At 39.2% G+C, this 27,492-nt stretch overlaps 1 protein-coding gene across 1 annotated transcript in view; it reads right to left on the bottom strand.

Annotated features, from left to right (window-relative positions):
• The window catches only part of fcho1 (FCH and mu domain containing endocytic adaptor 1), a 63,078-nt gene that overhangs the window by 22,440 nt on the left and 13,146 nt on the right, over positions 1 to 27,492 (bottom strand). The window contains exons 2-11 of the mRNA XM_044198908.1: positions 24,650 to 24,700; positions 10,639 to 10,730; positions 7,051 to 7,125; positions 6,299 to 6,440; positions 5,809 to 5,961; positions 4,438 to 4,542; positions 2,222 to 2,320; positions 1,478 to 1,574; positions 1,112 to 1,229; positions 870 to 894 (exon numbers count right to left, since the gene is read on the bottom strand). Coding sequence (XP_044054843.1) covers positions 870 to 894; positions 1,112 to 1,229; positions 1,478 to 1,574; positions 2,222 to 2,320; positions 4,438 to 4,542; positions 5,809 to 5,961; positions 6,299 to 6,440; positions 7,051 to 7,125; positions 10,639 to 10,730; positions 24,650 to 24,676 — 933 coding nt within the window. The 5' untranslated portion in view covers positions 24,677 to 24,700. The remainder of the gene's footprint in view (positions 1 to 869; positions 895 to 1,111; positions 1,230 to 1,477; positions 1,575 to 2,221; positions 2,321 to 4,437; positions 4,543 to 5,808; positions 5,962 to 6,298; positions 6,441 to 7,050; positions 7,126 to 10,638; positions 10,731 to 24,649; positions 24,701 to 27,492) is intronic.

Here is a 27,492-nt window from a genome sequence, read left to right as displayed (position 1 = left end):
TTTATTGTAAATTTATTAGGCTAATTGACTATCAAGATTTTCTCTTTGTAAAAGAGTGGTGCTCCAAGGTGAATTTACTGAGTTAAATTCTGTTATTTAAGGTGAACGTGATTTCTTATGATAGCCAGAAGTGAGAGTGAATCTGCTCCTTCTCCTACCAAATTAAAAGGTAATTCACCAGGATCAGATTAATGCACTTAAGCCTTTTTTGCTACAACTATTTTAATGTTCAATCTAGAAGGTGAATGGACAGATGGAAGTGTCAGTGCCCGTATATTCTTACGCAACATGTTTTAAAGTGACCTCTGCTAACATTACTAGTACCTGTTCACACTACAGTCAGAAACTTAAAGCCTTTGAAAGTGTAAAATAGCAGCACCAGTGGCTCTGTGATCTGCTGTTTACTCTCTTCTTCCACGTCAGTCTGTTAGGTGGCTTTCTGGCAGCGTCAAAAGTCCTTTCACACACAAACACATACCCACTCTCTCACAGTTACGCACTTCCCCTCTGGCTGCCAAAGTATCTCAGAAACCTCTTCTCAGAAGTACTGGAATAAACCTGGGAAACCCCACACCATCAGTCATGTCATTATCACACACTCATGATCCCCCGCTCACCTTCTTTCTATAAACACAGACACACACACACACACACACACACACACACACACACACACACACACACACACATATATATACACTTACACATGATTCTCCTTCCATCCCCCCCAAAAAACCCACACTCTTCTCACAGTGCAGAAGTGCTCTAAAACACAGTTGTCTGCAGGGAAAACTGCAGACTGGAGTGATAATTGAATCAATGGTTTTGGAGTTTGCAAATGTTGGGTGTGAATTATGTCTGATACTCACCAGTGCCTCCGTCACCGCTGAGTCTCTGCAAGTACAAAAAACAAGAGATGTATTTTGTTTTGATTATTCAGTAGTAACTCAGACAGTAGCAAAGAACGACGATCAAGATTCAATTTCAGAGGATCAGGGCTTGTAGAGCACAGCTTGTTTGTTTCTGTGTGTGTGTTTGTGTGTGTGTGTGTGTGTGTGTGTGTGTGTGTGTGTGTGTGTGTGTGTGTGTGTGTGTTTGCGCGTGCACTCACGTAGAGTCTGGCTCCTTGTCCCTTTTGCCCAGGCCGGGGATCCTGAAGGCCTTTGCTCGACTCTTCTTCCCACCTTCAGGTGCCAAAGCTGTCATGTACTCCTCAAAACCAACCAGAGCTGCAGATGACAGGCAGTTTGATAGGAATAAAACACATTCAGAAAACACAAACACAAACATATGCATGAAGACACCCTTGAGAAGTTGTATTGTGTCACAATGAATTATTCCACCTCCACAATACTGTTTTGAGTGTGGGTGTTTTTGTATTTCTGCTGTTATGTAAGCTGCTGAAATTGTGTGTTTATGCTTTTATTTCACTCCTACTGGAAACAAGCCAAAATCCACCCTGGTGATCTGACTGTACCTGGCTTGTCTTTGCCCGTGCCCTTCTGCTCTGCAAATTTCTTGATGAGACTGTCGATGCCTATGTTTTCCACATTCTGCTTGAATTCCTCGTGAACCTGCAGCAGAGCAGAACATAATGATTATTTGGTCCTTTAAAAAGCAGGTAGTAATAGAAAAGGTGCCATGAAAATAATTGTTTCTGTTATCAAAGCTATGTATGATAACGTTTTATATAAAATGTTTACCAGTGTTGTAACTGAGTCCAACAGGATGTAACGGTGCATCTAGCGTTACATACGAGTCTAAAAAAAATGCCTTTTGATCTCAAGTGATAATCAGAAATGGTAAAAATGTTTTTACACTTTTAATGCATCTGCAAGGACTAGGGAGTGATGTGTTTAAACATCAATCATGCAACAGGAGGAACAAAACTGCAACTGCAAATTCTGACCACAAATTTCTGACACACCATCTCACAAAGTTGCCATTGTTGTGCCAAGCTATCTTACTGAGCTTTAACTAAACAATACTCAAAGGATAGCCTGATGAAAGAAAAATAACTGTTGGTAATGCTGGCTCATGATTTAGTAGTTACACAAGAGTACTTCTACTCTCGGGACTCGATCCCATATACTTTCATTTTAATATAATTTATTTTTTTATTATAGAAATATATAGAATAAAGAACTAATTCTGTCTTTGGAGAGTAAGGGCAAACACTGCTCTGTCGTCAGAGAAGGGCGTAGTGTCAGCTACAACATACCTGTCCCACTTGAACATGGGTGTCTTCTATAGAGTGGGAGTAACCTTTGATTAGCTGTTTCATCTGCCGCAGGTGGGCCTCCTCGATTTCCTGAAACTTCTACTCACATAAACATGAACACACACACCATGGCAAAGGAAAAAAACAAACTGTTACCATGTGAAACCTTAAAACCTACCTAGGTTGACATCTTTCGCTGACCTTTTGTGCTATTTAAACCCTTTATAAACCAACCAAATAACATCAAAGCTACACTGAGATCTACTTCAAAAACACAGCTGTTTCTTTAAGTTAATATTGGACATAAGTCTTTTACCCAACAGCAAAGAAATGCAAGATTTCCAGTAGTTTAACAAAATAATGCCATAAATTTATATAGGAGAATTAGGATGTTGTATTCCTTTTTAATATCTTGTTTATTGTTAGGCCTGGTGATATACAAGATATGTTCATTGATATGAGGCTGTCTTTAATTTTGTGTTTTGTCTGTTTTTGTTATTTTAGTTGTTGCTTGTTTGTTCTTGGTATGTGTTTTGTTAATAATTATTGCTGTGGTTGTTACTGTTTGTTTCTGTTGTTCTTTCTCAATTCACTGTCTCTGCAGAATGGTACGAGATTCAGGAGCATTCAGATAAGCAACCAGAATCCAATAAAAACAACAACAACTCCACATTTACTGTATGCAATAAAGTAAAAATAGCCTTTAAACAAGATCTGAGGAGCTACAGAGAGGCAGTCAGCCAGCTGAAGAGGCACCGTGTTGCCAGGTCTTTAAACCAGCGATAATTCGAGAGGATTTAGTATTTAAGTTTGATCCTACTCTTTATTCAGCCAGCTCATTTGTCGCTGTCTGGTTCGGGGGAATTGTCTTGATATAGTGCCACTGGCTTTTGTTCGAGAAGCGAGTTTGTGAGTTTGCCAGTTTCTTTTCTCCAATTAACTGGGCAAAATCTTGGCAGAGAGCAAACATAAAAACATTTTCTGCTAACTAACTTCCCAACTGCTGTCAGGACTGTGTGATAGTTGATATGTGATTTTAGAATGAATTAAAAAAATGACTGTTAAATCCATCTGCTAATTGTGCACTGTTAAGAAAGCAACCACCCAATCTGCATAAGCGACGTATAACTTATTTTTATACATTATTTGGTAACCGTGGTAACATGTATGTACCATATGACTGTGCGGATATCCGTTAAACCAGAGATGTGTTGTGCTTGTGTCCTACTCTGTGTATTTAAGACGTTCCCCAATAAAAAGTGAGTAAAATGAGAAGCAACCACACAGTAAATATCCTCGCATAAAATGATGTCACAAAATGCCTCTTTTTGTCCTGTTCGTCCATTTCTTTTTCGCGAGCACTTTGTGAACACCAGAGAAGATAAATATCCAGTAATGTGCAGCATAACTTGAATGGTGCCTTGTCAGTCACTGGCATCTGATTTCCCTACATGGGTCCATGTTGCCAAAACTGTCCAATCAATGAGTTACCTGTTAGTCTGTATAATTTCATGTTTACAGCTCTTGGTTTGTTTGTAAAAAGCCAGTGTGAACACAACTGGACCAAAACTACGAGACAACAATGTGTCTATTATTTTCCTTTGGTCCGGACCAAATTAACCAAACTACAGAAGTGCCCTTAGAGAATTTATCTTGTGAGCTCCTCTAGTATTTATGTGTAATACAAAGCACCGTGGTCTCTTATTTACTGATCTTTTATTCATTTGGCCTTCCTCTTCCTCTTTTGACACTTGTTTTTCTCCCAGGTACCACAAACCCCCCTCATAGTAATGACCAGATTTTTCCCTTCAAAGCTATTACAAGAGATAATTGGTCACAAGGATTTCAAGCATTTCAAATGTAAAAGAAGAAGAACCATCATTGGGGTTTGTTGAAGATTTCCATGGAAACAGCAACAGTAACCATGGAAGTGAGGAGGCAGTGATTAAAGGTAATGGGGGGGCAGGACGTACGTGTGTGTGCAAGTGGGTGGGTGTTTAGGAGTCAGGGGTTGAGGTTTCCATTTTTGGGGAAGGCATGATGTAGGATAATAAATGAAAGGATAAGATGGAGCTCTTGTGTGGTGGGAGGTAACAGAGAGGATGAGTCATAAGAGAAAGATAAAACCCAAGAGAAGAGGAAATACATAAAAAACATCAGAGGGTGGGAGAGTCAGGAAAAAAGTGGCCCTCGGCCCAGCTGCAATCAGAGCTGACCTGGGCAGACTCGCTCATCTTCTGCTCAAACTCTCCTCCCACGCGGTTGTACTTCTCGATGCACAACGCAAATGATTCAGCCGCTTTCTTAGACTTCAGCTCCGCCTAGTGAGAAAGAAAAGGAAGAGGAAAATAATGGCCTTTAGCTACGGACTCTCATTCACAAACCTGAAATAAAAATGAATAGCTCAGTAATTTCTGCCCCATAATTACAACTACTCCATTCAGTATTCAGTCTGTACCCGCAAAACAAGAACAGCAATTATTCACAGTGGAAGTCTAAGAGCAGGGCAGTTAGGAAATGTTGTTTACTATAATTGTAAAAACAGGATAAATCTAATTAATTTAACCTCAATATAACAGATACTCTTATGAGTGGACCACAAGAAACAAGCGTATGATGGATTTTAGGGTCACAAGACAATAATACAATAATAACATGACAATAATAACATGACATCCCAGAGCTTTCTAAGGACTATTCATGCAGGACACTGAATCGTCTGTACTTGAATGTATTTTTAGTACAAATTATGCACTTTCAGATCTATTATAAATTTCTGGTTTTTGATTTATTACTTTTTACAAAATTGTGAGATTAAGAAAGTAAAGTATTTGTTTTAAAACTCTTTTCACTATATCAATGCAAATCCCAATCACAGTTTTTCTCAGGATGACTATACTATACTATAGAATAAAGACCATAAAGAAGACGTGATGTGGTTGCTTTCAGCAAAAAAAGTAGTCAGTGGACCTTGAGTTGGGAGTGTTTTGTTAAACGATTATTATTAAATTATCAACTATTATAAATAGTGGATTCATATAACATCATGACCAACAACGACTCTCTAAAATCAGACGTGTTTTTTCTTTAAAGGATAGATCCTCCCAAACTACAAAATAACACTGTCAAAAGTTTTCATACGGACTATCTCTTCGTAATATCTAGCAGAAGGTAAACTGATTCGCACTCATGCATTAGCAAAATGTTTGTGCTTGTTTTTCTTTTGCATCACAAAAGACTAAAGATACAGCAATGTGAACTTTAAAAGACTATAATAGTACAGAGTGCGAACCAGTTGGACAATGCAGATTTTGCTGATTTAAACACACGAAGTAAACAACAGTGAACACGATGATCGTTTACTACTTTCTTCTTTGACTTTAAAGTCGTGTAACTGCGACATGGTTTGTGATGTTGCTGAATTTTTAAAAATGTAATTTTTCAATTCTGTTAGCACAAACTAAATCCTACTCACTTTCATTGTACTGGGGTGGAGGCAGAACCAACCCTTTAATTTTCTTTCATAAGACACTTAATTAGCTTCTGTTCTGTTTAAAATCTTGAAAATAGAGAAAGTGGTGGCTAACTTTCTCCAGTTCTTTCTGTGGACCTCCCTCCTTCCTGAGCCGGTCCAGCTCCAAACACTTGGCGTGGTAACCCTCCTTTGACTTCTGAAGGTGACCGCTCTGAACCTGCAGCGCCTGCACCGCCTCCACTGTTCCCACCATCTCCTCCTTTGTCTGGGTGATATGCATGCACACACGCATGCACACACACACACACACACACACACACACACACACACGCATGCACACACACACGCACACACACACCAAGAAAAAGACAACACATAGACATACTGTACAAATCATTATTGTACTTGATACTTTAAGGGAAAATGCAGCAATTACTATGAAGGGAGAAGACAGTAATTGGATTTTCTGAGAGATAAATCAGATCAGGATGACAGAGGCTCGATGCAGGGCAAGTAATGAGAGAATATTCAAGTCTATGTTCAGGACAGGTCAGGTCAGGATATCAGTAAAGCATCCAACTTCCCTCATCCCAGTTACATACCTTGCGGTGAATTTTGACCTGCTCGTCTCCATACTTATTGATGTCCCGGATGAGATCGTTCATCTTTCTCATGAGCTCGAGGTGGCAGAGAGCCAGTTTGTCTGAAGACACCCTGAACACGTCCCACATGGGAGCAAAAGTCCTAGGAGATACAGTGCGTAAGTAAGAATCAAGCACAAACGTGAGCCTGCAAAGTCTTTTTTCATTTAAAATTTATTCTAATACCAAGTGTCATACTGTGGACATGTTGTAAAATTATTTTTCAAAGACTTTGTTAAACAAAGCTTCTGTGAATCTAAAATATTCTTCCAAAAACATTCTTCAGCTAGTAAAAGGTTTTAACATTTTTGTGCAACTACACACGGTTATAAAACATGACTAAGAAACAGCCAACATCCCCCCACAAAATATGTTTTCAGTAAATGGTTGTTATGACATCACTTACAGGAATAAATTAGCACTATTTGTTGTTGTAGCCAACTTTTATCGGGTATATACATTTACTTTTTTAAAGTCATATAATGAGTATTAAATCATATAGGCTAAATAGCGGAGAGGGCATAATTTTAATGAAAAATATGGACATTTGGTGATGCAGATGGTACTCATTCATATCTCATGTGTAGCCATATGACCATTACATATATAATTACAGTAACAAACACGTTCCAACTGTATAAATTCAGCTGTTGGCACTGAAGGGGATGAGAAAGGGTTGTTGTACTGTCCTGTGTTTACATGACGGTACTCACCCCAGTGGACTTCCGTTGCTGGCCATCTTGGCCAGTTTGCTCATTGATTTGGAGTAGGTCTCCTCAATAGCAGCACTGCAAAAACAAACACGCACATTAACATTAGCAGAATAACGAATACAGTAACTCTAATGCAGATGAGAAGATGCCTCTGTCTTTTTGTTTCTCTACTGAAGTTGCCAGTAACATGACAGGAAGAGTAATGTTGTGTGCATTCTCTAAAATGTAAATTCTTCTAAATAAACTTTAGACTGGTGAATGTGATGTACTGCAATAGCACTTCCTCACAAACGCTTGCTTCTGCTAATGGCCTCATATGTTATGTTCTCTATCTAGTGCTTACTTTGGCCCAAACTCTCAGTGCTGGGTAAATGTAGCAATAAGCCACATTTAAATGATAAATGGACTTGTTTTGCAAGAATGGGCATAAAACTTTAATAACCATCTGTAGACCCTGAAGAGAAAGAAGGAAGGAGCATTGATCCAAATATCCTGAGGGTGAACAGAACAACTTGCTACTGAGAAGCACTAAAAGTCATAAACAAAAAGACTAACACTAATAATCTTGAGCAGTGATTCTGAAATTGTGTTGGATCACGAGAGGGCTAACAAATATTTTCATTTTCAATTAACTAGCTCAATACCTGCAGGATGTGTAAATAAGCAACTGCAACAAGTTAAAACTCAACTTAAAAGGTGATGATACGTCAACACAGCTTGTTTCTGCTGTCCCCAATTGGTAAAAAATAAATCAGTTATTGAAGGATTAAACAGACAAAGTTTCGATCCCAATCAGATCTGCGTTGACCTGATTGGGATCAAACAAGAGTAATGCGTTCGCACTCACTCCAAACCACACACTTACATTATCACTGCTAATTTATTTAGACAGACAATGTTTCAGTCACATTCAGTTTTTGTCAGGGCAAAATGACAAAATTTCTATCCCAATCAGATGATCAGTTGATTTTGACCTGGGATCGAACATTGTCCATCTAGATAAATTTGTGGTTGGGAATCAGTGTGCAGCTGCTACTCTTTTTCATTGATTCTGTTTTTCTACCAAAGTACATAAGTGTGATGTGTGTATAATTATGCTCTTTCTATATCCAAAAGTTTTCTACCTACAAGCTGCATATTCTCACATTTGAGATGTTGGAACCAGCAAACAATTTTAACTTGATCACGATTAGATTCATTCCCTATTAATTACCAATTACTTTCTCCATTAATTGATTCATCATTTGGTCTGTAAAATGTCTGAAAATAGTGAAAAATGTCCATCACAGTTTACTAAAGTACAAGGTGACGTCTTCAAAAGCCTTGTTTTGTCCAAGTTACAGTCCAAAGATGTTAAGTTTACTATCATATAAGACAAAGAAGAGCAGCTAATTCTCACAATTAAGAAGCTGGAACTAGGGAATGTTTGGCGTTTTTGCTTGAAAAATCATTAAACTATCCAACAGTTGCTGATTCATTTTCTGTCGGCATACTAATTGATTAAATAATTGTTTAAGCCCTAAACTCATTGTTTCAGCACTAGTCAAAGCCTGATGTCTATTGTGTCCCTACTATTGATGGTCCCTCTACTAACAAGAAGTAGCAATGCAGCTCCATTAAACCAGTACCTGGATGAGGATAGTGAATGTAATATGCTGTAACTGAGAAACCTTGAGAATGTGTTTCGAGTTGTTTTGGTACTTTAAGTGTTTCTTATATCAAAATGACCATTCAGGCAAGTGGAAGAAGACAAAGACAGAGGAAATTTATCAACACAATTGCCTTTCCTCCGTCCTGCGGGATAACACACTATTTTACCCACAGTGCCCCTATTTCATTTCCTGACGGCTGATTTGTTGCCTGCTGCTGTCCGAGCAGATAAGTGAATTTCCCCCTGCGAGGAATGTGCACAGGCACTCTGAATCAATGGCAGGATTATATCACTGGTCTGACAGTGCGCTCTGTGTGCGTTAACTTCCAGCTGTGAGAGCACAAACTACTGTGGGAACCTCATTACTCCCCTCAATTTACTCACTGCTAATCGCTGATTAGAAGAGTATTCAATATAACAAACTACCCACTTTGAGAATTTTTTCGGTAATAGACTGCCCCCCTTATGTACGACTGGTAAGCCTGTCAAGCTTTCACTGGCAGATTTAACTCGAAATTCTTAGTAATGTTTGAAACAATGAGGTAAACACAAGCAGGCTCCTCATTTCTAGCCGATTAACGTCGATTTTGCCCGGCAGAAATGACAACAGTCCTGTAAAAGAGTTTTAAATATGCAGTTGATGGCTACATTCATAATATCTGAGGCTAAAGCTAACAGGCAAAAGGCAAAAAGTCAACTTTGTTTACCAGTTTATGATCCATTAGAAAAGCATGGAAATAAAGACGAAGCATTGTTCTTGTATTGCAGAGTAGAGCAAGTTAATTATAAGTATGATAAGGAAAAATATAAGATCAGATTGTTCCAACATTTTAGTTCCAACATAACTTTGTTTGGCTTCTTAGCATACATACAAACTTTGTTCATATTTTCAAACACACTGTTTAACTTTTAACGTTACAAGAGAAAAGGCTTTCGATGAGGACTGACCGTTAGCTTGACAAATGCAATCGCTATCTCTGATAAAAAATCTGGCTGGGGTTGCCGGAGTGTAAACTTCCCCAAATCCAATAAAACAGCAGAACAGAGCCGCTGATAAACAGAACTGGGACCCACTCATTGAAAAAAAAAGCTCCATAGAGCTACAAGAGGTCTAAAACTCCACAGGAAACCTTTAAACTGCAGTTTGTTTTTAGTTTTTTCAACACTGTCATCTTGAGCTTCCGCCCGCTGTTAGTGGTGCACATCACAGAATTTTAAGCTTGATTACTGGATGTTTCTTGCGGAAATGCACCTTGGGAGTCGTAGTTACCTTTAACCTCAAAGTTTTTATGTATACAGGCTTGTACTTTTGACATTTTATCAAAGAATGTATCTTTTCTAAAGCAGTTGTTAATATTTTGGACTGATGATTTAACAACGAGAGTTTCAAGGTGATCCAAGCAGTAAAAGTGCTCCAACTGCGAGTCACCTAAATGGGAAAAATGAATGGAATTATTTTTTTCAGGGGCGTCCGACATAGTGCCTACCACTTTACAGCTCTATTGAGAAACCCTGCAGTTGCAAACGTGGATAAAAGATAAACCTCTGTACTGCAGGAAGCTCAAGGATAATCCACCTACTCAGACTTGTGCGTGTGAGTGTTGGAGAGATAGTGCACTTCAAAAGTAGCACAGAGGTGAGGACAGGGGTCAGAGATCAGAATGGAGAAAGACGACTGAAGCAGTTTTAACAAAGAAAGACTTGTTCTCTCTATAATCTGCATTCTGCAGTCTGGGCTTTGAAACTGACTTAATCATGGACATCTTGTTAGATACAGCTAGAGCTAACACTTCATTTATAATCTCTGAGGGCAGAGATCTCTTGGCAAAATCTCTCATCTTTCCGAGCAAAGAGTCAAGAATGTAGAATTTCTCCACCCGCATCCCATCACTAGCGTCATCCCCACATAGATACTCACAAATACACACAAACCTTACCTCTCACGGACAAACTCCGCTAGCTCCTTGGTTGCCAGCTGGCCATGCTTCATGTTGTGGTAGAGCACGTCAAAGCCGGCATTCTTCTCCCCCTGGCAAGGTACAAAAAACACACACACCGTCTGTTAGCACCCAAACGAGGAAGAGCAAACCAACATTAGGAAGTTAAAGAGAGTTATGTCAGTTGGTGCTTCAGTACAGCGATATCACATTTGTTTAGAGTTTAAACCTTATTACATTTTGCCACTGATATTCCTCTAAAGATATTCCTCAGTCAGACTTATCAGTGGCTCCCAGGAAACATTTCACAGAACATTCAACAAACATTTACGACACTGTAAAAATGTATATGAAACCAGCTTTGGATGCTGTATAGAGTTGGAAACAATTTAATAAACTACAGGAACACTGACATCAACACTACACCTTATAGTTATGTGTAGTTCCCTTGCTATCATTTTCTAATTTGGTATCACAGCTTATTTGTGTGTTGGGAGGATTAATAGAGAAAGAGATTATGAGAGATCATTAAAATTCATGTCTCAATAAGCAACAATCAAGCTTAAAATGAAGAAAAAACACAATTTATTATAATTTGTTCAGAGTTTCTTTAGTTTGGTTTTGTTCTGGTGTGACTGTTTTATTTTATACCGTACAACACTAAACATTCACACAACCACTCACAGACACCACTGATTTACTGACTAACATTACACATTGAGTTTTGTTACCATTTTTGCAAATAAATTTGATCATTTAATTTTCCCACTACACCCGTGGGTATTTCCCTTTCTTTGCCACGGCCTAAGAGTCGCATTGTGACAGAAGAGCACAGACAATAAAAATACAAGCACCCTAATGTGAAAACCAAAGTTGTTTGGCAGAAAATAGTGTATTTATGTAAGACCTGTTCACTCATAATTAGAAACAAATGGCCTTTAACAGTAAAACAGTTAGTATATCAACAACTATACCAGTTTTGTTTAGATATTGACACTGGTTATCTGTGTGCTGATACGTACTCAGTACATGCCCCTTTTGTAGACAATACACTCATTTTGATTATTTTTAATAATTTAAAAGGCTTTTCAATGTTGGGGTAAGCCATCGTATATATTCAGTGCCAAAATGCACGTTTGGTAACTTTGGGTGTGGGTGTGATGAAATTTAGACAAACCCACCTACAATTCTTTTAAATCAAGACTGAAGACTTTTCTGTTTGCTGCTGCCTTTTATTAAATAAAATGATTCATTTCTTACACTGCACTGTAACTTTTACTCTCCTATTTTATCTTGTTTTTATTTTCTATTTAACTCATTTTAATTGTATTTAAATGTCTTTTAATATTGCCCTATGTTGCTACGGCGAACGTGACTGAGTAAAATGTGCGAAAACCACAGCACTGGGTTGTTGTTGAGAGAAGAGTTGCCTACCTTGCAAATTGTCGTAATTACACAAACCTACACATGTGTTAACTTAAGTCTTCATAATCCGAAAAAGAGCCGGACTGAGGTTGCATTATTACAATTATCGTTTCTTGAGCCTCACCACATGTTTCAGTCAACAAATGGCCGGGCTGTCTGTGCAGACAGAGACACAGGCAGCTGCTTCTCAGGACCTAAAAATACCCTGTCAGAGGAGAACAGACCAGATCCCAGGTACCAGGGGAATGACTGGAATGCCAAGGAAGGGTCACCCAAAACCACACACACACACACACACACACACACACACACACACACTCTGACTACCTGCACAATGAGCATGCAAAGCAGAGAGACAGTCAAGCGCAATGGGCTCGAGACTCCCAGCGGTCAGGAAGAGAAACAGTTGTTTTGGGAGGCGTCTCAGGCACAAGACCAGACAGAAACAACCGAGCGAGCTCAGACAGTGACGCATCACGGCTGACATCAGTTTAAGACGGTCACTTTGCCTGAGCTTTTTTTCATAATGTAAAAATAAATGAAGAGCATCCGCACACTGGTTTAAAGCTCCCATTCTGCAGGTGGTATAGTGTTGTTTATTGGCAGGGGCAGTTGGCAGACGCCTTTTGTTGAAACTCTATCCTCGCCACAGAAAGGTGAGCTGCCAGTCTAAGCCTTCAAAACACACACACACACACACACACACACACACCTGCCTCTCCACAGCTAGACACAGCACCTGTCCACCACTGCTAGCAGGCTAGGTGTCAGCTATATGCAAATAGACCTTGTCCATAGAACACAGATTATTACAGTCCTCAAATGGTTTTGCAAACAGTATTTGACAATGATAACAGTCAGCAAGAAGCCTTGTTAAATATTTGAAAAAGGAAATATGAGCACTCTGTGCTCTGAGCGATATACCGTAACTTCATTGCAGCAGCATTTGAACGGTTAAGGAGACAAAGTAAATGTAATATGCTTGACCTTGTCAGGAAGACTGAAGACTACATCATCATAACTTGAGATAAAGTAGTTTCTAGTTGTCGACATGCCACTGTTAGTGTGCTACCTTATGCTGCCGTCAAAGTTTCCAGCTTTGACACCACTAAAGCTGCCAGTGTACTTCATCAGAAGTATGTGTAACCCCTCTAAAAAGGTGTAGCTGCTGCAGCACTGAACGCAGTGAAAGTTAGAGGGGCAATGCACCAATACTGATGGGGTGCCTGCAAAACTGAGTGCAGAGTCAAAACTGTGTATTGTATTGTCTGTGTATCCAAACCCAGATATAGCTTATTCCTGTCCCATAGAGCTCCATCGTTGTCCAAAAACTATTAAAAACACATCAGTGAGCCACACTGTTGCACTGGGTGACGAGTTCCTTCGTTACCATGAACACGAGTGGTGTATTTTGAGTCAGTCCCACTTACAACATCCTGCTGCTGTAAATACTCACTAGATCACCAAATGTTTATCAATCCACAGCGGAAAATAGCCCGCAACAAATGCACTATTTACTCCTGTTTTAGTAATGTTGGCAGGACGCTGTAGTGTCCAGCTGTTTTGTGAAATTACTGAGCCTTTTTAAAAACAAGCTCACCTGGTAAAAAAAAAAAAAAAGATTTGTGTGTACAGTAGTAATAAATGGGCATGGGGCTGAGTGCCACAGACAGGGTAAGAAAGTCAGAAAGTTTTGAGAGACAGGCAAACCCCTTGCTGGTTTTGGTGCTTTCGTTCTGAGAATATCACCAGCCTTATCCTTTAAACAACAGTGAACATGTTGTTTATAGATTCATGAATAACTCACATAAAAAAAAATGCAATTGAGGGAGACAGAACAGTCCAGTCAGCTTTTAAAATATGGCTCATTGTATGGGAGCACATGTCTCAGACCGGCAGGTGCAACAAAAATGAAATGTGCATTATCAGAGTGTGACCACACGGACAAGTCCTCCTTCACTCTTGACTGATACAGAACTACACTACTTACGCATGTTTAAGTATGCAGGTTCTTGATTGAGCAAGAAGCTGTGAGATGGTACTTGCAGATGTTGAGTCATGCCAAGCAATTTAATAGCACATTACATAAGAACTTCAAACCCACTGACAGTCTTCAAGTGCCATAAGCCTTCAGTGAATGAAAATCCTTCATGTCTGATTTATGCAAACACCCTCTTCTCCCCCCTCTTGGTGATCTCTTTTTCATCAATTATGTTGACCGTTTTGGTCATGCATGATGGAGTTCATTACCATGACAATGAGGGGAATGATGGGCGAGGAGAGGAATGGAGGGGGGTGTATGTGGAGGTGTGAAATCTGTACAGGGACAACTTTCTCATGAAGACTGAAACTTCTGAAGACCACTGAGAGCTGTGGGGGATCTGCTGAAATTTGTTAAGGGGGATGGTAAGCAGCAGGGAAATTATCATTTTACCTCAGTAAATCAAATGCCAACATTGCTCTGTTGAGGGGTTCGGATCCCTGGCTCCCTCCCTTCCTCAAACTCTTCATCATTATGGTGGTCAGGGCCATTAAACTTTACGAGCTTTAAAAACAGGTGTGCTGATTTTCCACTCTCAAATCTCAAAGCAAAACTAATTTCAATACATAACATTTGCAGTATATTTGACATCCAAGCATTCCCACTCCAACACTTAAAAATGTTAATCCAAGGCCCAGCAAAGTTCTTTAGGAAAAAACATTAACAAGGGTCAACAATTAGGTTCAGCCAAGGGTCAATTCTTTCAGCACTGTTCAATGGTGGAGACACTGCAGGCTTACATGTGTTGTGGAGACACAGGCATATATTTTTATTCTATATTATTAACTAACTACATATAAATATTTTGTTTCTGTATTTTTGTGCTAAAAGAAGAAAACTGTTTGACTGTTGTTTAAATTAATTTAGCTATAGCTTCAGTGCAGACTTGGCCTGTGCATCTTAAACTTACATTCCCTAATACACCTAAATTTAAGATACTGACAAATTGGACACTATGTTTGTATCACTTAATTAGGTCTTCTGTTAAGCCATAGGTTATAGTCAAAGACAGTACCTCCTTATTAGTTAGTAATTATCATGTTTCTCTCAAAACCATGCAAAATGCTGAATAATGAACAGTTTGAAAATAATATAAGCCAACTGTCATTTGTGTCTGAGACGCAATTCTCTTTTTGTTAAAAAATATATTGTTATATCTACAGTTGATTTTTAAAACATGTCTAAAAGTTTAGATGTAGCTGAATGAAGGAAAGTTTCTGATTTTACTGAATTTGGCCAACAAGCTATCATTTGTCGATCCCAAACATCAACATGTCTTTATTGTTGCTCCAAGAAGATTTTAGAGGTTCAGAACTGCTGTTAAAAAATGTGAGAATAAGGTGTCTCAGGTGAGGTGAGGATATTCTGGTAATAACACAAAAGGTTTTCAAAGCTTTACTGTAGGGACGTGTAAAACAGAACAAGGCCTGCAAATCTTTTCTAAGATTTATGCTGCTACTGTATCTTTGGCACACAGTATTTTAGATACACATATACAGCTATTTCTTATTCTATACTATCTGATCCAGCTGATAGTTTTCCACCTTAATCATTGTACTAGGTGTGTGTGTGTGTGTGTGAAACCTGTGTGTGTCTTATGTATCTCCCGAGTTTTGCCTATCTAACTGCTCTCACTTGATTCTAATTAGACGCATCTTCAGACTTCCCCTCAGGCTTGTATGAAACTAATTACAGACAGTGAGGAAACCTGGGATGAACTAAACTGCGCTGCAGGGCCTTCTTCACTACAACAAATAAAATATCTTCATTTGCATGTTTGCCTTAAATGTCTGAGTTGTGCTGTCGACCACGAAACGACAGAAGGAGTGAGGGACTAGAAGGCGACAAGGAATCTCAGCAAAAGGCCCCTCATGAACAAAGCCTTGTACTGTTAGAAACATTTTATCTACAAAAACAGGTTCTAGGCAGGCAAAACCGGCTCTGTTATACTAAAGGTCTAGAACCAAGGACCTTGTGACACCAACACCAGCCCATAATTTTTGCTTTCCTCACTGTGCTATGGCCATACACAATGGGCATTTGCATTCAAATAGACTGAATAACACATGATTGACAGCTGTCTCTTTCACCTCAGACATCAGCTTGAACCCCTCCTACACCTGACTGGATGAACACACTACTTACTGAGCTGTCAGTGGTCTTTGCTTTTGATTTTCAAACTTGAAAAATATGATTGATGTTTTAAAAACATCACATTTCTCCTAAAATATCCACCAAAATCTGATTTATTTGATAAAAAGCCATGTAAAAATATAAACGCTGCGAATACAAAAAGAACAGACTGAAATAGGGGACTTCACTTGATGGATGCTGTTAGGACAGTATGTACTTTCTAACTCTAAGAACACACACAAAGCGAGGAGCAGACCTGTGTGAAACAAGCACAAGCATATCAAAATCAAATTAGTAAACAGGTTGCACGTCTCTTCTCCAACATCCTCGGGGAATAAACGTTGGATATTCAAGAAAACCGGTGCGACCTGTTTACCAATTTGAAGGACAGTATGTGCACCAGTAAATCAGCTGCCTGGAGCACAGAACTTGGTGACGCTCGTTAATTTAACCGAATGGTTTTTATTATATCAGTAACTCAAATCATTCAACATCATGACAACGAGACAATGTTTTGTCACTGCAATATACTGATGATGCAGACTACACTCTTAGCATTATAACAAGTAGTTTATCTAAACCCTCACCCATTCCCAGTGGAAAAAAGTTGCTTCTTCTAGACTTCTGTTTTTTGCTTTGAAGGTTTTTTTCTTCCAATTTCAACATATGTGTGACCTGGAAAGTGAAGTGTTGCTCAGCTTGGCTCAGGCTTGTGCTTACTGGCAATGTCTAGAGCGGTGCCTTTAGTTCTGGCTATTTGTCAAATCTGCCTTTAAAGTCTGTCTGAGACTGGATCCAGTGTCTGAGGACATTCCTGCTCTGTAATACAGCCCTTTAGTCATATGAAACTAAGGTACAGCGCAGAACTGACCAGAACAAAAGAGAAAAGACAAGTCGGCTAAAGCTGGAATTACGCTTCTCCAGGCTGCACGTGGGCGAAGGAGCACAGTGGTTGCTCTGAGATGCTGCTCTGTAGTTTCTTTAATACTTAGTTTCTTTTATGTACAACTTGTATGACATATGCGTCGGCTCCTCTGCAAGCCTCTACAGCCTACTGTTACCCATAACACCCTTCTATGCAGCAGAGATGTTTACGTGTATCTCCTGAGAAGCATGATTCCACCTTAAGACTCTGGATGTTTTCAGCAGACACAACACTGCCAGCAAGTCCAGCAGGGAGGTACTGTTGTTATAAACATCTACCATTTCCATTTAAACAGCCTATAACTAGTATGATGTATGAAGGCCACATTCACAGGACAGGCCTTAATACTCAATGCTGGACAGCTGCTCATACTGCATCTAATTTGTTTAGACTATTGCAGAAGTTCAGATCTAACTGCACAGCAGACATTTGAATAACTGCATAAGATAAGAAAAAATTGCATTTTGCTTCTTCGGGTTTGTTCTCTTAAATCTCTTATCTCCTGCAGAAATAAAGAATAACAACAGTTATTGTTTATTTGCACTCTATCAGCAGCCACGTTTTTCAGTTGTGCCAGAATAAACTGTATTCTATAAAATATCATATTGGGTGTTGTAAGATCTATCTATAGATCGATCGATCGATCGATCGTGTGTGTATCTTACAGCATCATGAACAGAAGTGTTTCAGATATGCAATAAATATAGAAATATAAAAACATCTCATTTGGTTTTGAAATTTATACTACATTTCCACTGCTAATTTTGAACACATTTCATTTGTAGTTCTATATGTGACTTGAAATTTTGACTGTACTCTGGCATCTCCCTACAGACCTAAAAAGCTAGTTATTTAGTTTTTTATTCTAAAGTTTTTACCTGTTGTCAAAATTGTTACAAGTAAATGACATCAAATGCACTTTCAGTCCCAGTAATTTTGAAAAGTTGCAAACACAGACTGCATATGATCCACCTCTGTATGCCACATTATATCGCAGCTATATATCAGGCAGCTATCAGAAGTAAAGCTGAAAACATTCCACCCTTGCATCGGACAGTATATCACCAAGCCATCCAGCCGGCAGACTGACCTGTCTGTCAATGCTGCTGTGGGTTTGCTGCTGCTGCTGTGCTGCTGACTCACAGAAACTTTTTCTGCTGATTGGGCAGGGTGAGCAGAACAACAGTCCCACAGCAACGAGGTGTCAATAACATCAGGAGCAGGTAGTCATCACTTATGACTCTAGACCAATTTGCTGTGTGGGCCGGTCTGAGAAATTAACCTCTGCTGGTCTAAGATGCTTTATTTTTGCCTGCTTTGTTTCGGAGGAGGAGGGATAGGCCAATAAGGCCATATGGATAGTTCCTAGAAAGAAGCACTTATCCTCTGTTGTGGTATATGTAATTTTAAATTGTGGTAATTTGAATGATATGATATACTGTATCATGTTATAGTTTATATCGTGAAAATTCTAATGATAAACTGTTTATAGACCAAACAACCACATGAGAATGTTTTTGGCTGATCCAGTGAATTTATTACTTAAAAACTATGGTTAAAACTATGGTAATTTATCACATGTAGCAAAATCTCTGACGGTTCACAAATGTTTACCCACCCCAGGCTGTGCACAATCTTTTCATGTTTAAAGTATCCTATTTCCCTTGTTATACTCCCTCTTTCTTTTTCACACACTAGAACATGAACACAAATATAGTAATCTAAATCTAATCAACGAACGACTGCGAAAGCAAGCAAACGAGAGCAAGGAAAAGTAGGGAAAAGGGGAGGAGAGATAAAATGAAAGAAAAGACAGAGGCAAGAGAGGGAGGGAAACCTGGGAAGGAGAAACAGTTTTGCACTGTGTGTTTACTGTTCTTCACCCCGAGAGAAAACACCATGACTCAAAGTGATGGAAAGGCAACAGCGTTGGCATCATTAAACTGAGAAGCAGGCAATAATAAAAACCCACTGGGTGTTGTTTGTGTGTGTGTTCTGTGCACACACTCTTGTATCTGCGGGCATAGAAGGAGCTGTTTCTAAGAAGAGAAGATAGAAGACAACACTGCTTACTGTACAGCCTCAAAACTGAGCAGCTTGCTGATCTTTACAGTTATTCTTCAAAATAGTTCATTTAAATCCCCTCGGATATCACGAAGACTCACAACAAGGACTTTTCACGATCTTTTCACCACTGCAGAGAGAGTATACACAGTCTGAGATGAGAGATGGGAATATTATTACAGGTCACCTTAATACTGAATCCAAACATTTTTCAGTTATGTTGCGTTTATTTCCACCAACTAAAATCCCACCAGAATGAGGCTACTGTCTGCAGTGAACCAGTCCAAGCACAAATGCACAGTGATGTCTCAAATGAAAAGAATCAAGTTATACGCTTTATTCTGTTATTTAAACCAATGTGATCCTCAAAAAATATAACTGAGTTTCTGTGGATGAGTGAGCTTCACGTTCATGGTGTCCAAATTCCATGCTACATACTAATTCTAAGCAGGCTTTGAGTATGTAGTGTGTTCACACTGGAAAAGTGGTTAAATAAAGTATAGTCAAAACAGTCAGAATGACGACTAAAAAGCCTTTGACTTTTGAGTGTGCTGTTGAGGACAATATTGTCCCACACTGCATACTAAAGTTGCAGTTTGACTGACATCTGATGGCACAAGTATTGTATAATTTCCTGTTAGTATAAAGTAGTTTGTATAACATATAGTATAAAAAAGTATGTTGGATTCTTGTATAGTAAACTGCAAAACTGTATACAGATCAAAGATTAGTGCACACACTGTATACAATTAGTATGTAGTATGAAATTGTAATTTTAGATGGGATCATCTGAAAGCCATCTATGCTTACTAAAAAAGGGCGTGATCAAACAGTGGATGGTTGTAATAAAAGTGGCCTACCAACAGTACTATAGCAGTATACGGATAAATGTATGGATTAACCTGCCAGGACAAATTTGACCTCTGGGCCTCTATCGACTTTATTTTATATTTTCTTTGCATTGTCTATACTGTAATTCCTATTGCCTTTAACGACCCATCAGGACAAACAGCAGATTAGCCTGATAATGAGACTTACCTTCAGTAATTCAGCCATGTTTCATTTTGCTCTAACCATAAAGTAGCAAGTGATGCATTCGTCCTGCCAAATGTATTTTCAGTTGACCCAGAAGCAGGGTAGCGGTTGCTAGGAGCAGTTAAACTAGCTGCTTTAAGAGTTGTTATTTCTGTAAGTCAACTTACAACAATTTGTTCAGCTGCATCAATTTCATTCACACATGTCGTCATTTCTGTCACAATTCTTCTGTCTTAATTTTCCATGGCTGTAGCTACGTAGCAAGTTATCCAGGTAAGAAGACAATGTCTCCATTCTGAATCCCGCCTATTAAGCTCTGATTGGTCAACTGTTTCTCCAACCAGAGGAAATAGCCATCCATGTGCACAATACCAGACTTATTTGAATTGCTGAACAAATCAGAGACTTGGGCGGTGATTCAGAGGCATGAAACCAGGCTATCGGCAGATTTTATGTCAGATTTAATAGAACCTGCTGTAAAGCCCTTTCATCATATCATTTCAGTTAATACTGTGCTTTGGCGGTGCATATTCCCATATTTCCAGGAAATCAAATGACCTCAAACTAATTACCCCACAGTAAACTTGGGGCCTTTAGAGCCCATAAGAGTCCGGGGCCCTGGGCATTTGCCCACTTTATTGGTTGGTTATCCATTCTTGACAAGAACCAGTTTAAGGAACGGGGCTAACATAACATCAAGAACCACAGAGCCTGCTGAAATACATTTTTCTTTATCATACTTTTTGATCATCTATCATGAGGATATTCTTTTCTTTTGCATAAAATCTTTCTGAAAATGAAAGATGAAAAATTCCAAGAATAACTAAGCAGCACCAATCCTTAAAGAAATTATATTCCTAAGACTTAACAGTGCCTTAATTTACTAAGGATGTACTTAATTATAGCTGATGGGCTTCCCCCTGTGGGCCATGAGCACAGCTCTTATATAGTTAATGGGAAAGGATAGCGTGCTTTGAGGACTCTTTGTGAGTGGCTGTGAATGTTCTTGAGCCAAACAAGACGAAGCTCTGTGTGTGATTTGTTCCCAAGTGGCTGTGCTGTCTAATTAACTGAAGGAGTGATTTGTATTACACAGCTATTTGTGTCTGAAAGCAGGCTGGGTGGGAAACACAGCATGTAAACATACATGCAGGCACTCAAATAACACATAGTATTAACTTAAATGATGAAGAAAATTTAGCTGTATTTCAGAAGTCGTCACTGTGACAAAACCTAAAATGTTACCATCTCTGTGATACAGAAGCACAGCAGTTCTCCGACCTTGTTTTCCTGCCTGGCTGAAATTCTGCTGCATGACTCCCTGTCTGCTCTCTTCCCTCCCTACCAGTTTGCTCTCATTTTCTTGCTTGTCTGCTACTCTGCCCACAGTACAAATACTGCAATATCCATGGATCGTAGATGGATATTTAGCAGGCAAAACCGTGCACAACTGTACAAATACACTAACAGCTGCAATTACTAAGCTCACAATATTACTCATCCATTGAAAACACACATGCAAATCCAGTTTTGGGTACCATTGTCTTGTTTAATGCTTTGGCCTTTAATTATAAAACACCTCAACTTAACTAATCAGCTTTATTTTTAGATGCTGGAACACAAAGCAAAGATGGACCATCATTTAGACAAAATGATGTTTGAGATATCACTTGATATCAGACATTGACGGATGGATAGAGAATGATCTATAGGCAACCATTCCTCCTCATCTTTGCCTCAGGTACAAAAACCTGGATGCAGGATCAATAAGAATAAAATGTATTTTGCATAAGAACTTAAATGTTCTAAAACCCTTCAGGTTATATGTGCACATTGTCCCATCTGATTCACATTTCTGTGTCTGAATTAAAACTCTGAGTGCCTCATTTTAGTTCAACTGCTAAAATATTCCCGAGGACTTTTCTAAGTCTGATGAGGTGAGGTAGAAGAAGTAGGGCACACCTGAAATAGATGTACCAGGTGTGCTGGGATGGAGTGGAGAGGAGAAAGTGAGGATAGAGGAGAAAATGAGGAAGAGAAAGAGACCTTGTACCAGCTGGCAAAGTCAGTGGGGGATGAGGGGAGTGCTGGGGGATGAAAGAGCCATTTCACTCCTCCACTTTACACATCTGTGGAAGGTTGCTAATGACGGCATTAATTATTGCACAAATTAAGCCAATAATGCCTTAATTAACTAGTATTGCTATATTAAGTTACCAGTTTATTATGTACACTTAAAATCTAAAGCATTCTAACCAAATCCTAACTTTGTGAGGCTCGTAATGATTAGCAAGTTGTTGACACTGCATTAGAGAGGTGTTAATTCAACAGTTATATACATTAGTGGTGGCGTTGTACTGGACAGCCTTATGTTGACATGTGTTTCTAATATTAGAAATTTGGGGAGACACATGGGAACACCTGGTACCAGTATGAAGTTTCTGTCAAATTATGTTTTGTGTTTAGAAAATTCTGACTTTACACACACAGATTGAGACCAAACCTGGGTATCAAATGTCAATACTTCATGAGTACTGACCGATATATCATGTGACCGAAATATCATATGTCCTTAGCATTGAGTATCACGTATGCTAAGTTGACACTGAAAGCATAGAAAGAGACATACTGTGTGTTCAGACAGAACGTGAAGCAAATTTTAGAGGCAGTGCGATTGAGAAGTCAATGGAAAATGCAATTAGACGTGAATACGCCTGGGGTGGTGCGAACTGACTCAAAGAAGCATCAGTTCGCGTTGAAAACTTGCTTCCCCCGGTAAACACAACAACCACCGGACCCCGTACCTGCCAGCGGTGGCGCTGGCCTGTCTGCCAGGCCTGTGAGCTGGCTGGAGCTCTGTCAAGTGACCGGTCTCATAGACAAGCAGCTTTTATTTCCCTGTTGACGGATTGTTTAAATATCACAACACAAATGTCCATTATAAAATTAATATAATTAACCTGTAGATATCTGCCTTGTCTCTCCCGCACCAAAACAGCAGAGATAAGCTCCCCAAACTGGCACGACAGCAAGCTAGCACCTGGGGGGGTTGCTAGCTAGCCAGCCGGCCAGTCTTGCTCACAGACCCCGCTGTGAGCTGGCTGGAACCGGGAGACAGTAAATTGACTCGCTGAATAAGCGACTCAGCCACGGCAGCTCATGTTTTTGTTCCCGCTTGTTGCATCTACTAGAACTAAGTTAATGTGAAATCCTGAAGCAAAAGCTCACAGTGGGGTCTGGGAGCATGACTGGTGGGCTGGCAAAGCTAGCATAGCGGACAGTAACCAGATCGTTTCTAGAACCTTTTGCCCCCTGATTGGACAGTTTGACTTCCTCTGATTGGATGGTCAGTGGACAACGTGCTGATTGGCTAGTCAGCTCAGGTGTAAAAACAGGGTCAAAATTCATGCTTGTAACTTCTAACTTCAGTGTCACATACACATATAGGAAATTTGTGTGCCTGTCTCTCAGACTTTGTGAAACCTCACTGTTGAAAATATTCCTGCACAAATTTTAATTACACATACACAAAATAATTCTATAGCTACAGCTTGAATTTGTGAGAATTATTATTATTATTATTTATTTATTTATTTATTTATTTTTTTTTACAAATTCACACATTCAGATATTTGCATTTTTTCACATGCACATAAAAGGTAATATACAACTGCAGGCTGTGAAATTATTAGTCAACATCATTTCACAAGCTCAAAATATTAATGACCCTTATTTGCTTCCATAAAAGTCCACTTATTGGCTTTTTCAGCAACTTTCAACTGCATCTCAAATTCCACAGTTCCAGCAAATTCCCCAAACTAAGGCATCAAAAAAGGTATTGTTATGGTGTTGATACTGAAACTCAGGTATCATAATGGCCCTAATGACAAAACAATGTTAAACATACTAGGTACCACAGAGTTATGTCAAACAATATAAAGACTTGAAGAATTTCCCTGAAATAAGTAATCGCTAGTTATAGCAAGTTAAAAGCCTTTGAAACTGCTTCAGAAAATAACATTTTATAGTTAGTAACACTGCAGAAAGGGACATCTCTGCCTACAAGAATAATATGAATAAGATTGCTTTCCATGTGGCAGATAATAAGCAGAATCGATCTCTATTATTTGAAAGTGAGCGGAGGAGGGAGACAGCAAGCACTTCCTGTGCGTACCTGACGAGCAGCAGGGAGCCAGAAGCTTGGCTGCTTGGCTGAGAATATAAATGAAAAGCCCAGTGACTCATGGTTGTGATTCAGCTATAATAGGTGAATAAGTAATATGAAAGAACCAGAATTTCTGGTGATCAGTGTAGCCATCATAGGCATGTGTCCTTCTGCATAACCATCATTATATTGACTCATTTTCAGGTGTTATCAAGTCACTTACCCAGAAGTTGTTCTGAAAGAAGGTCATCTTCACTCAGAGATTCACAGCAATCTGTAAAGGAGGTGGAGGAAAAGAAGTAGAGCTGCATTAGAGAAGAAGGTGACATTAAGACTTTTCGTTTTTAATCTGCCTGACCTCCATTTTTTCAACATCACAGTCTAAATGCTTGCGTGACTGACCTGGTGGATGACTTTTGGGTTCCTTGTAACAATCTCTAAAAAGTTCAGCCTTTTCTCTGCAATAAGTATTAAAGTCTCTTCAAACTGCACACAAACAAGCTTCCAGAGAGTCCTGACTTTATAAAAACTCCTGAGACACATTCAGTGTAGGAAGGGAGCTCCTGGGGGAGAACAGAGGAGAGCTTAACAAATGACTACAAAGGATAAACTCACAGGATGGAGGGAACTGAGGAAGGAAGCAGGGAGGAGGATTGACAGGAGAGATGGGGGAGGAGAGTGAGGGAATACAGGAGGGAAGAGATAAATCAGTGGAGGGAACGAGGCAGAAGAGACGGAGGTAGCCACCAAGGAGATGATCACAGCTTGTGAAATTGGTAGCCACAATGCTCGGCTCTGCCATTCTGCCACAGGCTGCAGTTTATCATCTCACATCTGTGACCACATTTTTCATAGTGAGTGGTTGCTTTTGTTTATTTACTGTTCAAAAACTACAATGTAAATTCATACTACTAAAATAAATAAAGTTTACATCCATGTCTGTCCAGACTCGTATAATATATGTAGTGAATATATGGAAGGAATTGAATAAAAAAAAGGTATAAAGTGTATTTTTTGGCTAAATGGAAGTCACTATATTGATGATACATATGTATGATTCCAGTGAATATACATAGTGGAACTGATTAATGAAGGATTATCATAGATGTATTGGCTAAACAGGTAAACATGTACTTGGTTACTAGGTAAAGATGGATTCTTAGTAGAGAGTATAGCTACACAATATGTGCTGCTTGTGTTTTCTCCTGGCATTTTTAGATCTGAAGCCTCTATGAGCTGTAGGTGAAACTCACTCACTCACAGGATCACAATTAGCTAGGCGAGCTCCAATACGTTGTTTGTAGTCACGTGATACCGATCGAAATTCAGAATGAGGCAGGAAGTGAAAGGCAGAATGGACGACCTGGGGGAAAGCCCGTACTGTGCTAGTTATTGTTGACCTTTAACCTTTGAGTCAAAAGTGTCACCTATTCGGTGTCCGACCAACTGTGAAATATGGTCACAATCTCCCTTTCTGTTCCTGAGTTAGGAAGTTGAATAATGGCCAAAAAAGTGAAGTTGACCTTTGACCTTTTAGGTAACGATTATCGCCTCAATTCTTGAGTTATGGCCAAAAACATGTCACAGTGACCTTTGAGTCAAAAGTGTCACCAATTCATTGTTCGACCAACTGTGAAATATGGTCATCAATTCTTGAGTTATCGCCAAAAACGTGTTTTGTGAGGTCACAGTGACCTTGACCTTTGAACACCAAATTCTAATAATTTCATCCTTGTGTCCAAACGGACGTTTGTGCCAAATTTGAAAAAATTCCCTCCAGGCGTTCCTGAGATATTGCGTTCACAAGAATGGGACGGACAACCGAAAACAAAAAAGAAATCATGTCTCCTTAACATTTGAAGTTTGAGTTGTCATGACTGCAGCGTTTTAATGAATGAGACACTTTTTAACTTGCTGATGGCAGGAGGGAATACACTGTAGCAGCAGCGGAGCATGCACCTTCTGACTCCCACAGAGAAACCAAAACACATGCAAAAGCACTGGAATTTGGTCCTGCCCTTTCCTAAAGAATCCATAATGCGAAAGTGTTTCCCCAGGGCTTCCCTCATACAAGGTTCCTGTTATCTGTTATTCTGCTGACTCTGTGTGTGCGCGCATGTGTGTGCTGACAACAGCCCTTTCCCTGTATTGGCAGAGACTCAGCTCAGGCCTGGTGACCTGGCATCAGGCAGCAACAACACACACAGAAATAAACACAGCAAGATCTACTGTACTAACTCACACACAACCACACACACACACACACACACACCTTGTTAATTAGCTCAGCAGTGGGACTGGAGGCCCGTGCAGACAGCATTCTGTTTGGCAGAGCAGGTTAGCCCAGCACAGGAGGGAGATAGATACAGAAATGTTATAGTAGAGTAGAGCTGGGTGATAATTCAATATTACCGTTTATTGATTTTCAGTGGAATGGTACAGTGACAATATGATCACATGCTGTGAGAATTTTCCAAATGAATGAAGCACACTGTAATTACAACCTTACTAAATTAGTTATTGAAGCTTTTGTTTACATGTGTGAAAAGGTTTGTCTGATGTAATTCATAACTTTAATAATGATTATTGTAACATACATTTCAGTGCACCACATACAGTATTATAAAAACTATTTCTTAAAATACCAGTGCATGATATTTCATTGCTCGTGCTGCCTCATTTCTGATTTGTATGTCCTGATTACCACCAAAAGATTCTTGACCTCGGGACAGGACTATGGGCAGATTGACTGGTTGAACGTCTGGTTATATATATATCTGGTTATTACTATTCTCAGTGTGAATGGACAGTTAGAGACAGTACATTCACTGTAAATTTACTCAACTATCTAATAAGTTCAGAAAAGTGTGTCACTTAACTGTAATGCAGCAGAAGGAAAAGACAAAACATATGCTATATTTGATATATCTTATTTGTTTGATCATGATATTGATGTTAAATCCATATATTGAACAACTCTACAGAACATGTAGGCCTTAAACTAGGGCTGCACAATATGATTCACTATTAGTGGGAATGATCATTTTTGCATCACAATTTTCATTT

The sequence above is a fragment of the Siniperca chuatsi genome, linkage group LG6, assembly GCF_020085105.1.
Source record: "Siniperca chuatsi isolate FFG_IHB_CAS linkage group LG6, ASM2008510v1, whole genome shotgun sequence".
NCBI lineage: Eukaryota > Metazoa > Chordata > Actinopteri > Centrarchiformes > Sinipercidae > Siniperca > Siniperca chuatsi.
This window is presented reverse-complemented; position numbering and strand designations above follow the sequence as displayed.